General features: G+C 50.3%; 2 protein-coding genes across 3 annotated transcripts in view; both read left to right on the top strand.

Moving 5' to 3' along the window:
* The window catches only part of LOC108030121 (uncharacterized), a 47,151-nt gene extending 36,144 nt beyond the window's left edge, over window positions 1–11,007 (top strand). The window contains exons 2-9 of one of the 2 annotated variants that reach the window (XR_001768476.3): window positions 3,132–4,803; window positions 4,861–5,055; window positions 6,013–6,178; window positions 6,265–6,418; window positions 6,482–6,627; window positions 6,686–6,899; window positions 8,118–8,387; window positions 8,693–8,830. Coding sequence is in view for 1 of the 2 variants with exons in the window: in XM_017102822.3 (XP_016958311.3) it covers window positions 3,132–4,803; window positions 4,861–5,055; window positions 6,013–6,178; window positions 6,265–6,418; window positions 6,482–6,627; window positions 6,686–6,899; window positions 8,693–10,788 (4,643 nt within the window). In the remaining variant the exon portion in view is untranslated. Of the gene's footprint in view, window positions 1–3,131; window positions 4,804–4,860; window positions 5,056–6,012; window positions 6,179–6,264; window positions 6,419–6,481; window positions 6,628–6,685; window positions 6,900–8,117; window positions 8,388–8,692 lie in introns of both variants that reach the window. The other variant, XM_017102822.3, reaches the window with a different exon arrangement.
* Window positions 11,008–11,575: 568 nt separating this feature from the next.
* On the top strand, window positions 11,576–12,778 carry LOC108029992 (uncharacterized). Its single transcript, XM_017102506.3, has one exon. It carries the CDS (start codon window positions 11,660–11,662, stop codon window positions 12,368–12,370), a length of 711 nt encoding a protein of 236 aa, XP_016957995.1. The 5' UTR covers window positions 11,576–11,659; the 3' UTR covers window positions 12,371–12,778.
* Window positions 12,779–14,989: the final 2,211 nt, after the last annotated feature.

Raw genomic sequence — 14,989 nt, forward strand, 5'->3', positions numbered from 1 at the left:
CGGCTTTGGGTGCTTGTCCAGCTTGTCCAGGTGCGAAGTGGACACCTGAAGCCGCTGCACAAAGTTACGGCTCCGTCTGTGGACACAAGACACTTTGTCGCCGGGGCATTAAAGGGATTTGGATTTGGAAAATGAAACCAGCCTGGGGAACTGCCCCCGCCTGCTGCACCTCTGGCCCTGACACCCTTTTTTTAGTGTTGCTTTCTGGGCCGTGAGGGGCTACTCCAATTGCAAATTGCAAAATGACAGAGAGCTTACTTTGCATTGTTTCGCAGGGCTGACAGGCTGAGTTGGTTGGCCACTCCGCTTGCGGAGATCGCCGGCCAGATTCCAGATCTCAGATTAGCCCGGCCCGTCCCGGCCTGGCCTGGCCAACGTTTTACCCAGATCTCGGCGGAATTATGCCATAAATAGTTTGCAACGGCCACAGCTGTTGGCTTTTAATTAAATGCTTGCCGGCAAGTGGCAATGATTATACTTTACTAGTAGCACCGGAAAAAATATTTACATGTTTGCAAATATTAAGTTTTAGAAGATAATCTTGTAAGTTTCGAACAAGGATAGGTTAGATAAAGAAAGATGTTCTAGTGAAATGAGTACAACATTTTTACAAAGATAATGTATGTTCCCTAAATAATTATATCTATATAGTGAGTAGCTAAGACTATATTTTGCTCGGAAAAAAGTATTTACATATTTGAAAATCGTTTCTTGAAGGAAAATGATCTTGAAGCTTAAAGCAAGTTTTTGTTAAACAAACAAAGATAATAAAGAGTACAAATATTTCAATGTTCAATGTTGTAGTTCACTTGGGAGAGTAATTTGCTGCTGTACACTGTTTGTGTGGCGGCAGAGGACTAACATAAATAAGGCCTTAAAAAATGTTGAGAAATAGATTAAGGATCTTAAAAAGGCAATTTAGCTTGGTCAATCTTATTTCTTTCCGTGTACGAAAAGCCAATGGAGAACCTGCCGTCGCAGCCCACGTTTTGGCAATTAAGCAAAACGCTCCGTCCCGTCGGCTAACTGGGTCAGCCTGCAGGATGATGGCCAGCACAGAGTATCTGCATCCGACTTAGCAACTATCTATTGGCCGCTGGATGGGCGAGTATCTGCAGTGTCTGCGCTCGCGGCCCACGCAAAATAATCAAACAGAATGATGGAAAATTAAATGTACAAATCATGTTTACGACTTGTCGTCAGCCTGCCCGAAAAGACAGGCGGCACAGCGGCGGTCTGACAGTGGGCGTGGCACTACTCATGCCAACTAATTGTTGTTCGTGGCTCGGCAAAATGTTGCCCAACCAGGGGGAAAAATCTGTAAAAAAAATCAGCAAGAAATCCAAGCGAAGCCAGGCCACATTGACACCATTCGCAATTAGGGGAAAAGTGCCCCGTCGGCTACCGGGGATGTGGATGTGGATGCGTCCGAGGATGATGCTAATGCCGGGAAGAATCTAAATAGCTGAAAAAACCGGTAGCCGCAACGTGGGCCGCAGTTTTGTCTTAAAAAGTTAATTGCCTGATTTGCTCAGCCCCTCCGTTCGGCGGGAAGTGAGATGTATGGGCTGTTGGGCTGTTAGGATGCTAGTCTGCCGGGTTGTTAGCCAAATGTGCTAAGAGATAATCACACAAACAGTGGCCTTAATGAAGTTGGCCAAGACGCGGCGAGCCGGGGGCATCTCACAGATGCAGATGCCTAGTATTTCCTATTTATAGAACCCAAATACAATGCGATCCCCGGCTCGAGCTGCAATTTGCGGGCCATCATTAAAAGTGCCTGCATGCACCATTGACCGTTGACTGACGCGATCTGTAATTTATAGATCAAGTCCCCCTGTCGATAATGTTATTAAATCCGCAGTTGTGAGCGCTTTTGATTAATTGAACCGTTTGTGAGAAATGATGAGCGGGCCCCGGAATGTTCATGCCAATTGCCGTTGACTCGGGTCGTTGTTCTGCCATGTTGCTGCCTGCCGTGGCCCGGAGTTGCCTCATGTTGCCAGTTGCTGGTTGCCTGTTGCCTGTTGCCGGTTGCCCGCCGCTTGTTGCCAGTTGCCTTGCGGTTTTGGCCATGTTGCGTTGGCATATCAATTCACATGTCAGGCCGCCAGGCAGGCGAACAGCAGCAACCTACTTATTTATGCAGCAGACCAGGCCGAGTGAGTCCAGCTCAAGGCTCTCCTCCTCCTTCTCCGGCTCCAACAGCAACATCGATCCCTGGCCAGAATGCACACACACTGCCTGATGGCCGCGTTCTGAGTCGCCGGCTCGTTGGCCATGCATCCTGCGGCTAAACAACTCAATACATCAGGCCTCCCCTCCGCCGTTCGCCCCGGCATAAATCATTTTATGCAAGAAAATTATGGCAAATATCGCGGGATTACGAGCATGTGTGCCGCTCAGGCCCATCAACATTGCAGCACCTCGACGGGCTGGGATCGGATCGATTGGGCAGGGCCTCGCACTTGGGTGGGGGGCATTAGACACCGCCCACTCGCCACGCGCTTTGCGGGGTTAAGAGTACGGGCAGACTTATCACCCCAATTAGTCACCACTTTGTTATTGCGTTTCATACAGAAATTGCCTTCAAAACGCCTTCCCAACACGTTCTCGTAGTTACAAAAATTAAATAAAGTGGGTCCATAAATTTATAATAGTTTGATTTAACTTTAACTACCTGAAACTATTATTGAACTATGTATGGTACTATTGTACTTTAATAAAGGAAACGTTTTAATAAGATAACCGAGAATACTTAACGTGGAAATAAGAGTTCTGATAGTAGTTATATTTTCAAAAAAAAATAATTGGATGTTTCCTAGACAAGGCACATTGGCACCTAAAATACTTAAATATTATAAATTATCTATATAAAATATATGGAAGTAAGGTCTTCCATAAGAATTTGTATCTTACCCAAAAAACATGCTCGGGTTATTAAAAGGTGGTGATGTAAGTTAAAATAATTTTATATGTGAAGCTTGGCATAATACAGGGTGGTGATATAACCGATAATCATTTTATAGCACTTGGTCAAATATAGGTATCTTTTTATAAGTTTTATTTATAAGTCTATCTGTTTTTTTCTCCGTTTAATAAACCCCCATTTCCCCTCTTTTGATTCACAGGCAGCACCACTGAGTTGGCACCCTCGCTGCTGGGCATCTACGACACTTTGGCAGCGGCTCCCACTGCGCCGTCACACGAATCGAAGGCCTCCAGCAGCGGCGACTCGACTCCCAAGCGGAGCCGCAGCAACTGCAGCAGCAGCAGCAGCAGCTCCTCCTCCTCCTCCAGCGGCAGCTGCTCGAGTGTCGCCACCAGCGATGACCACTCCGCCAGCTACACGCTAGCAAGCTCTAGCACCCAGTTGGGCCACCAGGAGCCAGCTGCTCCGCTGGTGGTTGCGGGCCTGCGGGACGAACCGGATGGGGCTCAGCTGAGCAGGTTGGTGGTGCAGCGGAGGAGCCAGGAGTCGCACATCCACGGCAGCAGCAGCAGCCTCGCCTCGAACGGCAGCAGTCGACGGGGCAGCAACATCCGCGTCCTCTCGCCGAATGTCCACAGGATCATCACGCACTCCGACATCCAGCCCGTGGAGGCGGTGTCCGCGGAGGCACTGAAGCAGCACCAGCAGCAGCAGCAGCAGCCATCCCAGTCCCCATCCCAAAGAAGTCCCACCCAGGGGCGGTACATAAAGACCGGTAACAGTGGGCCACCTCCTGTCGGTGGCTCCACGCCCAAGCACAAGCTGTCGCACATACCGCTCTCCAAGATCACCGGCAAGTTGTCCACCCAATCCGGCAGCGAACTGGTCTCCACCTTCGACTCCAGCAACGAGTATCTTCACTCGGTGGCCTTCGCCGCCTTCGAGAAGACGAAATCCATGGACGAGGATCGCACGCCGACGAACCAGTCCGTTCCGGGGACGCCTTTCCACTTCGATGGGAATCCTTTCCAGAAGCGAAAACTAACCCTGCCGCGCTACGACTCTCAGCAGAGCATCAAGCTGATCGAGATGGAGCAGCTGGCGGCCACCAGTGCGCAACTGCAGCACGCCCAGCCGGCCACGCCGGGGACTCCTAAGACCCCGGTGACGCCTAAGCCTGCTCCTACTCTTAATCCCCCCAAGCCCAAGGAGTTTGTGTGCAGTGAGCCCCTGAGTCCGGTGGACATAGTGGACACCATTAACTTTGACCTGGTCACGCAGCACATGGAGAGACTTACCCTGGCGGATCCTGGGGGAATGGATCCCAGGGCGGAGCTCATAGAGGCGGTGAACAAGACGCTGGTCAGCAAGCCGCTGGTCAGGAGCTCGTCCGCCGCCTGTGCCTCCACCATCTGCAGTTCCCCCCTGCTGACCTATGCTCGCACCAAGAGCCTGGGCGCCAAGGCCAGCACCCTGAGCGGTGGCGTGCCCCTCAAGCTGCCCACGGCAGAGCAGCTGGCCGAGCTGGAGGAGGCCAATAAGCTGTCGGCCGAGAGTCTGGACAGGCTCACCGACATCAAGCCCAAGTTCGCCGCCCGGTTGAGTGAGCTGGCCCGACTGAACAACCGGCCGCTGTCCTCCTCGTCCATCTGCTCCACCTCCTCCAGCTCCAGTTCGGGATCGGATCAACTGCTCAACGGCAAGCTGACGGCCACTTCCTACCTGGCCAGCGTGGAGAGTCTGGCGGAGAGTGAGAACGAGCTGGGCGACGCACATCATCAGCCGGCGATGAGCGTGCTGGAGAAGACCTGCCTGGAGATCGTGGACTCGGAGCGAAGCTTCGTCGAGGATCTGGGCCAGGTGATCAAGGGGTGGGTAGTCCTACCGTTGAAAAATCTCCTCCAAGGATCTCACAGTCATATTTTCAGGTACCTGCTCGACTGGAAGGAGCGCGCCTGCCTGCGCGTGGACGAATTGCAAATACTCTTCGCCAACATTGAAGAGATTTACGAATTCAACTCGATGCTCCTGCAGCGGCTAATCAACACGGGAAGGGATCCCGGGAGGATCGCCAGGTGCTTCATCGACCTGCGCGAGGGCTTTGATGTGTACACAACCTACTGGTGAGTGGGCGGTAGAGTATTGTAATGTGACTCTCTCGGCATGGCGCTAAACGAAGCCTTAAGCTTTTTGGGACTTCCCTTGTTTTCTTAAACGCTGAATCATATCATTCTTATCAGTAAAGGTACCGTTTCGGTATATTTTAGATAGTCATTCAGAGCTTGTTTCTTTTATCACAGCCCAAAGAAAGTTATAAAAAATATCGCCATGATGAGTTTTAAAAATGTATTTTCAAGGTGCTTAGGGGAAGACCCAAGAAAGGTATTCCTTTTTAATAGTGAGTAATGGGTTTCTTATATAAAATGAATAATGGTCATCACTGATTTACACAATCCATGGAATAGATAAATGTATATCTCGTGTTAATTGGGAGAAGGTGTCTTCCATAAGCTTGTAATTAAATAATATTCATAAGCTTGCAGCTCTTGTTACTAGTATTAAAGCTGTCTTAGCCAATGTATTAAAATTATAAAACAATCCCACTGAGGTAAGGCTACTTCTGACCTGGTTGGGGATTCTGGGGAAACATCCACAATGGCCTGGCGTGTTCGCTCCATCTTCGATACTGTTTTTGTGGCTCCAGCCTCGGACTGTTGCCAAGAACGGTAACGACTTCCAAAGCGATCTCGATAGGCGGTTGGCTAGCAGCCTGACACGAAACGAAATGATGGCCATGGCGATGGCGATGGCGTCTCTTGGCAATCCAGGCACGCCATGTTCCATTTAAACGCTGGCGTTTACCAGCCGCGCTGCCAATTTGGAGAGCGGGATGCGATGGCAGCGGTTTGATTTGTCGCCCCCAATGACACGCCGCATACATCATCGCGCCTCCCACTGCCTCAGAGTGCCTCCCACTGTCCAAACTGCTCGCAGCGACTGATTTGAAATTCAGATTTAATGCCGACCATGATGAAGACCTAAAGCACATGTCATAAATCCCCTTTCTCGACTCCCCGCAGCACAAGCTACCCGGAAGCCATCTCGCTGCTGACCAAGTTGCTGCAGGCCACGCACACGAACTCCTTGCTGGCCTCCACGCAGAAGCTCCTCCAGCACCGCCTGCCCCTGGGATCCTACCTCCTGAAGCCGGTGCAGCGGATCCTCAAGTACCATCTGCTTCTCGACGTGAGTGGGAAATCGGACGAGCGATCACCCCCGTGACAGTCCCTAATGGAAGCTTTCTCTCTTTCCTTTCCCATCCCATCCAACAGAGCCTGCGCAAGCACTGCGATGTGAAGGAGGTGGCCGAGGCCCATGTGATCATGCGCCAGGTGGCGCACAACATCGACCAGGTGAAGCGGAAGCAGGAGCAGCAGAGTCGCGTCAAGGAGCTGTCTGGTATACTGGACGGCTGGCTGGGACCAGGTGAGTGGGCTTGAGCGTGCTCCTCAACTCACGAGTAACCCCCTTCTTTTATCTGTCCTTCAGAGCTCACTGTCCTGGGTGAACTGCGTCAAGAGGGCCTGCTGATGGAGCAGCACAACAAGCAGCGCCTGGTGCTGCTCTTCGCCACCATGCTGATCATCACCAAGCAGAAGGAGGACGGACGCCTGCAGTTCAAGACCTACATTTCGGTGAGTCTGTGAGATCCTCGCATCTATGAGATACATTCTTAATAACCAAATCTCGCAGCAAAACAATCTGATGCTCAGCGAACACTTGCCCGGGGAGCCCACGAGCTTCTATGTGATCCCCTTCGACGAGCCGCGCCACCAGATCAAGCTGACGGCCCGGAATCGTGACCAGAAGCGCATCTGGACGCAGCACATCAAAGGTGTCATGCTGGAGAAGCTGGACATTCCGATGCGCGCCAAGGAGCTGGTCTACCAGCTGGGCAACGAGGAAGGTGAGTGCTCCTCATCCCGACTGGCTCAAGTTGGATATCTTGGCTTGGCTCTAGGGCTCTTGCTGTTTTTGTTTTTCGTTTTCCCCCGTTTTCCACCGATTTCCCCCGGTTTTCCCCCTTTTTGTTGTGTTTTCTGTCATGTGGCCAAAACACTTAACGATTTGGATTGGGGACTGCACGAGATGATGAAGTGCCTACAGTTATGCACATGCGGGTACTTGTTATAGTTGGGTAATGCCTGTCGGCCGGGGAGCAGGAGAGCCACACCGAGAAAAGTGCAGCTTAATCAGTTCTGTCCTCTAACTGGCCTTATTTTGTGGGTGATTCGTAACACAATTGTAATATAGATATAGCCTCTTGTAATACTATGTGTTGGTGTAAGATCTTCAATACAAATAACTCAATTGAATATCCGTCCGCGTTGTTTAACAGTTCACAAAAGAATGCCTTACCTGTGGAACGCTTCCGGAATGTATCTCTTATTGTTATAGTCATATTATTAATTGATTTGCAAATGATGTTACATCAATGTTAATCTGTTCTGCAATGTTTCTTAATTATTTTTAAACAAATAATAAGGTATTTTAAAAAGTTTTAACACATTCCCGATTCCTTAAAATTTATAAGAAGTTTGATTATATGATTGATGATTTCTACGATGAATGAAACTATGATTTTATAAAAAATAATTGTGACCAACCAAGTACCACTAGAAACTAGACATGAAGAAGGATGCCTCATATGATCCGACGTATATTACTAGGCCTGTGAAGTACAAAGTTTGTAAATGTAAAGTTCGTTATTTAAAATCGTAAGATAGTGGATAGACAATTTTTCTCTCTGCACTTCTGGGGGCTCTCCTTAATCCCGTCCATGGAGGACTCCACTCGACCCACTCTTGCGCGCGGCGCACTTATGATTCGCACGCTCCAGCTGCGACCAGGTGACATAACCGAGTGGCAAGCGAGTCGCCAGCCTTTCGCCGAGATCGTGCCAAATCTGTCGACGCCTCGGCGGCGGACTGATTTATTACTTGGGCCCGATGTAGGCGCATTTTAATTGCGGACCTCGGGCACCGTCACAGGCGCAGGCAGCCGCTCTCTCGATCGTTAGGGGTTTTGGGCCACCCTCCACCCCGCTTAGTTGGTGTCCTACTCTAGTACTAATTCAACCTGATCTAACTCTACTCTACGAAATGCTATATGTTTACCGTTGTAGTACTACCAGTGATGCATTCTAAAACTAAACACCCCAAAACAAAGAAACGAAACTACTTTGACTAGTGTTTAAGGCGTTCTAAGGCTAAATCCCCACACCCAGAGACTGAAACCGATCTAAATACCCACCAAAAACCAAAAAAAAATATAATTCGGTCAGACAGAAAATAGGGGCTATAGACAGCTGTAAGCCCCAGTACATCTAATTGTTAAACATGCTAATCGTAATCGTAGTGTTCGCTAAAAGTAACTCTGGTGTCCGAAGAGCCTAGTAAGTATTGCGAGAACCGTATTTGGATTGCTAGCTTTAATTGGCCTTCTAACTCGATCGGGGTCTGTGTTTTGCATGCATCCTAACTCCTAATCATATAATCGTACAGGGAACGCACCCACTAACCAGCACCAACTGACCAATCGATCCTAACGACTGCATGATCCGCTGTTAACCGATTCTTTAGAATGCATTCTCACTGGTGTTTGTTTTTCGCTCACAACCTCCTATCACTCACCCCACCGCTTATCATTGACTCTCAGGCCTAGAATTAGATCTTTACTAATGGCTCACCCTTAATGCAGATCGGACGCCAGACCGCAGTACTTGGAAGTGGAGCCTGCACTCGGGAAGCAACTCCACTCCCACCTATCTGGAGCGCAGGAACGCCTGTCGCAGGAGTGAGATTCGCCAGCGGAACTCCAAGTTCAAGCGGAAGACGGTGGCCAACTCCAGCTCCTTTGATAGCTTCAACGAGTCCCTGGAGCAGGAGGAGGAGCCGGCGGGGGGTCAGGTGAAGCCCTCGAAGCCTCTGGCCAGAAACAATAGCCTGGACGATACTGCTCTGCAGAAGCTGGCTGCTGCCATGAGATATCGCAAGCGGGATGCTGGGGGCAAGGAGGAGGCCAAGACGCCGGTGAAGGAGCCCTGTAGGTGCGGCCAGGATGCCAAGCAGGAGGAGCGCCAGGAGGCGTGCACCTGCATCCTGCGGGATCAGCGGAGTCGCAGTGCCAAGTCGCACTCGCCCGTCTTCAGCTACAAGGCTCTCAAGGAGCGCAGCAAATCGGTGCCGCGCATCGGGGGCTTCAGCCTGGAGGAGGAGGCGGAAAGGGAGCGGGAACAGGACGAGGACAGTGCCGCCTCCCTGAGGGGCAGCAAGCCCGATCTCAGCGAGCGCAAGACCAAGGGCAAGGGCTTCTTCGAGGTGAAGCAGTACAACCACAAGACCATGCCCAAGAAGATAGCCACCCTGAAGAAGCAGCGAAGCAGCAACACCAAGAGCTGCTCCAGGTTCTACATGGATCTCAGCGAGTTCGATAGCAGCAGTACGACTGTGCTGAAGATTACCGAATCCACGGAGGAACTGCGTCCAGGCGGGGAAATCGAACTGGCCCAAGAGGCCTCCACGCTCGATGAGAATGACTCCCCGGCGGATCAGTATTACAGTCAGGAGCAGCAGACGGATCCACTGTCTCCGGCGGAGAAGTCCAAGCGGGATGCTCAGATCGTGTTGGACTTGCTCAAGAACACCAAGGAGTTCGAGAGGATCTACAACAAGCAGCAGAAGAGACGAGAAAGTCCTGTGAGTCCCGTGAGTCCCGACATAAGTCGTGGACCCATCCTGCCGCCGCCACGCCCTCCCTCGAGATCTCCTCCGCCTCTAGAAGTGGAGGAGCAGCAGAAAAAGAAACGCGGAGAGGAGGCGGATTCGGTGGGTGAGGAGCCCATTTACGACACCCTGCTGCGCAATGTGCACGTGCCTTACAAATTCTCACCGGTCATGGGACGCGCCAAGTCCTCGCAGCTGCTGAAGAAGCGTTCCAAGGCTGCTCCAGCAGCCCCGCGCCCGGAATCGGACTATGTGACCCTGGTCTACTCGCCCGAAGGAGTGCTGCAACGTGTGGGCGAGGAGTCAGTCCAGCGGGATAGCTGCAGCTCCTCCTCCACCTCGACCTCCTCAACGGGTTCCGGGTCCACCCTAAAAAGAGACAGCCAGAGCACGGTGATCAATCTGTCGATGGAGGCGGGGCAGGAGCACGGATCGCGGCTGCCCAAGAACTCGGTTTCGGGATCGGAGAGCTCGCTGCTGCCGCGTGCCCTGAAGTCCATCGACAACCTGAGCCTGGCCTTTGGCCGCTCCAATCGACCGCCGGAGCGCAGGGTCTCCGATGTGAGCGAGATGTGCCGCCAGAGCGTTCTGCACCGCCAGGGCAGCGAGGCGGTGGGTGAGCGCATGGCCCATGTGGACTACGCAGATCCCAAGACCCTATTCGGAATGGGTGTTCTCAACCACTCGGAGCGGGACTCGGTATTCTCGCTGACCTCCTCCTCCAGCGACAGCATGTGCGAGCAGCAGCGCAAGAGATCCGGCGTGGATCCTCCATCCGCCACGTTTGAGTACGAGCAGCAGGTGGAGGACAGTCTGGAGAATGACTTCCGAGACTCGGCCATCTACAGTGACGACAACGAGAAGCGTTCCGGGGACTACGACGTCCATTTGCGTCGGCCCAGCAGTCCGCCTCCGCCGCCACCTCCTCTGGGACCACGTCCTGATCAGCCACCCCAGATTGCCCCCAAGCCCTCCAGGGACCAGCTCATCCAGCAGCGGTCGGGCGTCATCGTCTGCCAGTCAGCCTCCCGAAGCTGGGTCCTTCAGCAGATCGAGAACTTCAACAAGTAGGGTCTTTGTGGCCCCCATGAGACCCGCCGTTGTAAACGACCCATTGCCATAAACACAATTCCTTTGTAATTTCTACATGTACATAGTTACGGGTGTTCAATACACACCTCGTATGCAATGCTAATCTTAGATACCGTTAGTCGACTGTTTTATATTTAGAGCTTAGTTGCTTAACCGCAGAGTCATTTAATAAAGTTCGTAATCACTTTGAAAATTAAAGGTTTTTCAATTAAAAGCTTTTTCTGTTTTCGAGGTCCGAAAAAAGGAAAAATAAGTAGGTGTCCTTGGAACTTTTACTGAAGCGAATTTTAAAGATTTTCTGGCCGCCAAGAACGACCAAAGGTTAAACTAATTTTGTAAGCAATTTGTATATCTTAAAAAAATCGAGTTTTGGCGCCAAAGGACCATATCGATAAATTTATCGATAAAAGAGCCCTCTACATAACAAGTTTTACATTATGTTCGCTCAGCACCAAAGCTAGATGGCGCCACTGCTGTAGCTGGTCTATATGCCCAGTAGATGGCGCACTGTAACTCTAGAAGTGTAAGAATACGATTCAAAAATATTGCACGATTATGTTGTAAATTGATATATAATATAATAACAGCCTCTGCGAGGGCTTAACATTTCTTGGAAGGAAAAAGGCATAAAAAAACCAATCACCATAAAACCAATTCTAATTCCGAATTTTACTAATAAACCCTTTTGCGCTACAACCCACGGACAGACCTTTGTGATGAGAAATGAGTATCAATAATATAAGGCAGGCCTAAAGGAAAACTTCAAAACAACAGCTGTGGCTGATAGCTTTCCTTTCAAGCAAATATACATAGTAAGGACTCCAGATTGTCCACTAGAGACCTCGACGAGATGGCTAATCCCTTCCGCTGGTGTCTCGTGTCGCAGGACTGTGTGCTGCAGGTCAACGTGGTCCTGGTGGTGGTGGGCCTGATCATCCTGCTGGACGTGTTCAGCCACCTCTATCTGAAGACGGTAATGTTCCCCGGGCTGCGCGTCTACCCAGTGTCCCTGCGCACCTGGCTCTTCTGGGTGCGCTTCATGACCATGGTTTCCTACGTCCTCAACGCGTGTCTGGGAATCCGAATGGCCCGGCATCCAAACATCTTTATGTTCGCCGGCTACATGCTGGTCGGCTGCGTGGTGTTGCTGTACACTTTCAGCATTGCGGTGACGCGCTTCATGTACCCCCGCAGGTTCAAGTTCTACGTCCAAATGCTGGTCAACCAGATGTGGATAAAGGACACTCTGGGTAAGGTCGAGGTGGAGTTCGGATGCTGCGGTAGGACCAGCGCGGCCGACTACCTGAAGGGCTCGACCAACCGCACCTGGGCCAGTGGCTCCTGCTGCGGGGAGCACAACTGCCCCGGGTGCACATCGAAGCTCACCGATTACTTGTGGACCGTCGAGATGGACGTGGCGCGGGACAACATCATCGTGTCCCTGTTCCTGTTCGTGGCGTTGGCCATAGTGGCAGTGCACTACTCTCGAGTGAAATTTCAGGAGGACTCCTACGACTCGGACGACTCTGAGGAGACCTCTTCAATGCCCCCAGCGACCTGAGCACAATACACACAGTCTTAATGACTTTAATTCCAGAATAATTCGTTTGCCAGACAGTTTTTCGCGATTCACAAAGTTGAAGGTCAGCGGAGCCCACACATTCCCCAACCAAAGCTTTTAAAAACCGAATTTGTTCCAATTTTCTTACATTTGTTCTCGGACAACACTAATTAGTGACTTCCGGAGGTCGCAAACATCTTCCGTGATATCACATTTGAATTGCGGAAATGACTTCTGGCAGGAAAAAATCAAACACTTCCGCAATGCTTTTTTTGTCACGTATACATGATTTTAAGGAGTGACTTCGAGGACACTCTTGAAAGTCACGCAGAAAATATGTGAAAGAGCCTTTTCCCAAGGGAATCTATTCTTTTATACTCTTTAAACAATAAACCAGTCTTCAATGTCTTCCCTCCTCTTCTGCCGAGTGACATCAGATTATTATTATAATTTGAACTCATTTGAATGGTAATCGGGTTACCTGTTTAATGGTCTGATTGACAATCACTCGCCCGATAATTATTAAAAATGCGATTTATAATTTAAATGCCGGGGCGGTGGGCGACAAGATGGGCTGGAAAAGATCCATGACATAATCCACTTATACGGTACGGAATATTTTCGGGAAATAGCCGGCCGTGCAGCAGCCGCTTTTCACTGATTATGCAAACGCTGACCAATTCTCTGGAGGCTCTGCCATTGAACAATGGTGAAAATCAGGCCGTCGGCCATTGGCGACCGTCAACGTAATCTGCTGGAAAATTAAATGCAAAACCGTGTGCTCCCACAACCAGTACAAACACACATAGCCCGTGTGTGTCCTCCTCCATTACGGCAGACAAAAAAATCCACGTAAATTCAGTTTTGCATAATTCATGGTTCGAATGGCCGACTGATATTTACTCGTCCCCCGCTCGGAGCCACAGCCATTCAAACAGTTTTAACCCATCAACGCATTCGGTTTCGGTAGAGTCCGGAGTTGGCAGGACCCAAAGCCCGGGTTCCTGGCCAGAACCATGCTGGATGTCCTTGGCAGTGGCGTGCATTTGATGGCGCAGCACTCACAGGATGCACAGGATGCAGCCGGAGCTGGAGCCACAAGGCCATGCCAGGTTCACAGTCCATTTCACGGCGGGGCAAGGTCAAAAGTCTGGCCCAGAGACCCACTCTATTGGACGCACAGAGTCGTTCTATCGTTTCCCCGTGGGGTTTTCCAGGGAAAAGGGTGGCAAAGCGGTTTCACTTTTGGCCCACAGCATTTTGCCAATCGTGAGCTGACTGCACTATGCCCTAACCCCTCTGGCGTAAAGGTCGCTTTCACTTTCCCTCCCTGCCACTGGCATCGCTGGCAGAAAGCTTACCTGCTCGCCTCCTGCTGGAGCAAGGAAAACACACAGCCCGACACACAGAATTTCAATTTCTTTGACACGTTCTTGTTGGTGTTCGTTTGCAAAACGCTCAACAAGTGCCACGATGCTGAGCAGTTGAGCCCCAGTATCTATAACGGCCTGACATGGCTAGATGCACTCGAAAAAAATCTGGATGCATGTCCTACTATTTTAATATGTTCATAAATTCATTGCTTATAAAAATTTGTTAGTTAAAAGGCGGTTTTCCGTCCGCGAGCTCAACTTAAAGGAGGTTTAAAGCCAAGAAAAGTTTAAGGAACGTAGCTTAAGACTTAGCTTACCACGAGAAAACCCGTCTTCAAAAGGAAAGTCGATATGAAATATCTTAAGTAAGTTCTTTAGATCTAATAACAGAACTTTTTTGTTCCTGAGTTTCATTACAATCAATTTCCTGGGAATTGTTTTCAAAATTTAAGTATTGATTTTAACACCAAGTTTATTTATCTTTTTAGATTTTCCGGTGTCTATTCCCATTAACAAGATTAGAAGGAACTCGGAAGTTATTGTTGGTTCTTAGGAACATATATTTTCCTGTAGGAATTCTTATTAAGCAACTAAATATGACTTCAGCTGGCTGCTGGAATGATTTATGCGCTTTAGCGCTAAGGAAATAGAGCGAAGCAAGATGGATTGGGTGAAGTAATCAACCAATCATGGAGTCTGTTTATTTTCCCAGTGTACCGGAGGACACGGAGGGTAACAGACAAGCCCTGACTTTTATGGGCCCCCCTCGAAACCCCCTTCCACGTCCTTGACCCTGCTGGGCTGGCACCCCATCTGAGGTCTCTGGCCACCGCCTTGGTCTGCTCCTTTCCGGGGAGAACTTTAGCAAATTGCCATTTTGGCATTTGGCTGCAGCAGGAGAAGAGGAAGGGCCCCCCGCCGCCAATTTTCTTACATTTGAGAGATTATTTTGTCGTGGTCCTTTCGCATTTCGCATTTAATTCCGTTCGCCCCCGCCACGCGCCTGTCCGCCGAGCGAAGGTCGTCGGCTACAATCGAAATTCCGCTTGTAATTTGCATGCCGCGAGAGGCACACCCACTTTCGCGCCCTTCGCCCGACTTCCACCCGCCTTTCTCCAGCCTTTCTCCCGCCCTTCTCGGGACCCCTTATCGCAGCTCTTTACGCATTTTCGTATCGTTAGGTTTTCCGTTCCCTGTGACTTTTTGCGGGCTCCCGTCGAAGAACAAACAACACAATGCCCAGGCC

Source organism: Drosophila biarmipes, chromosome 2R (genome assembly GCF_025231255.1).
Source record: "Drosophila biarmipes strain raj3 chromosome 2R, RU_DBia_V1.1, whole genome shotgun sequence".
NCBI lineage: Eukaryota > Metazoa > Arthropoda > Insecta > Diptera > Drosophilidae > Drosophila > Drosophila biarmipes.

Coding starts and splice junctions, on each gene's coding strand:
- LOC108029992 (XM_017102506.3), top strand. CDS start 11,660: ATGGCTAATCCCTTCCGCTGGTGTCTCGTGTCGCAGGACTGTGTGCTG.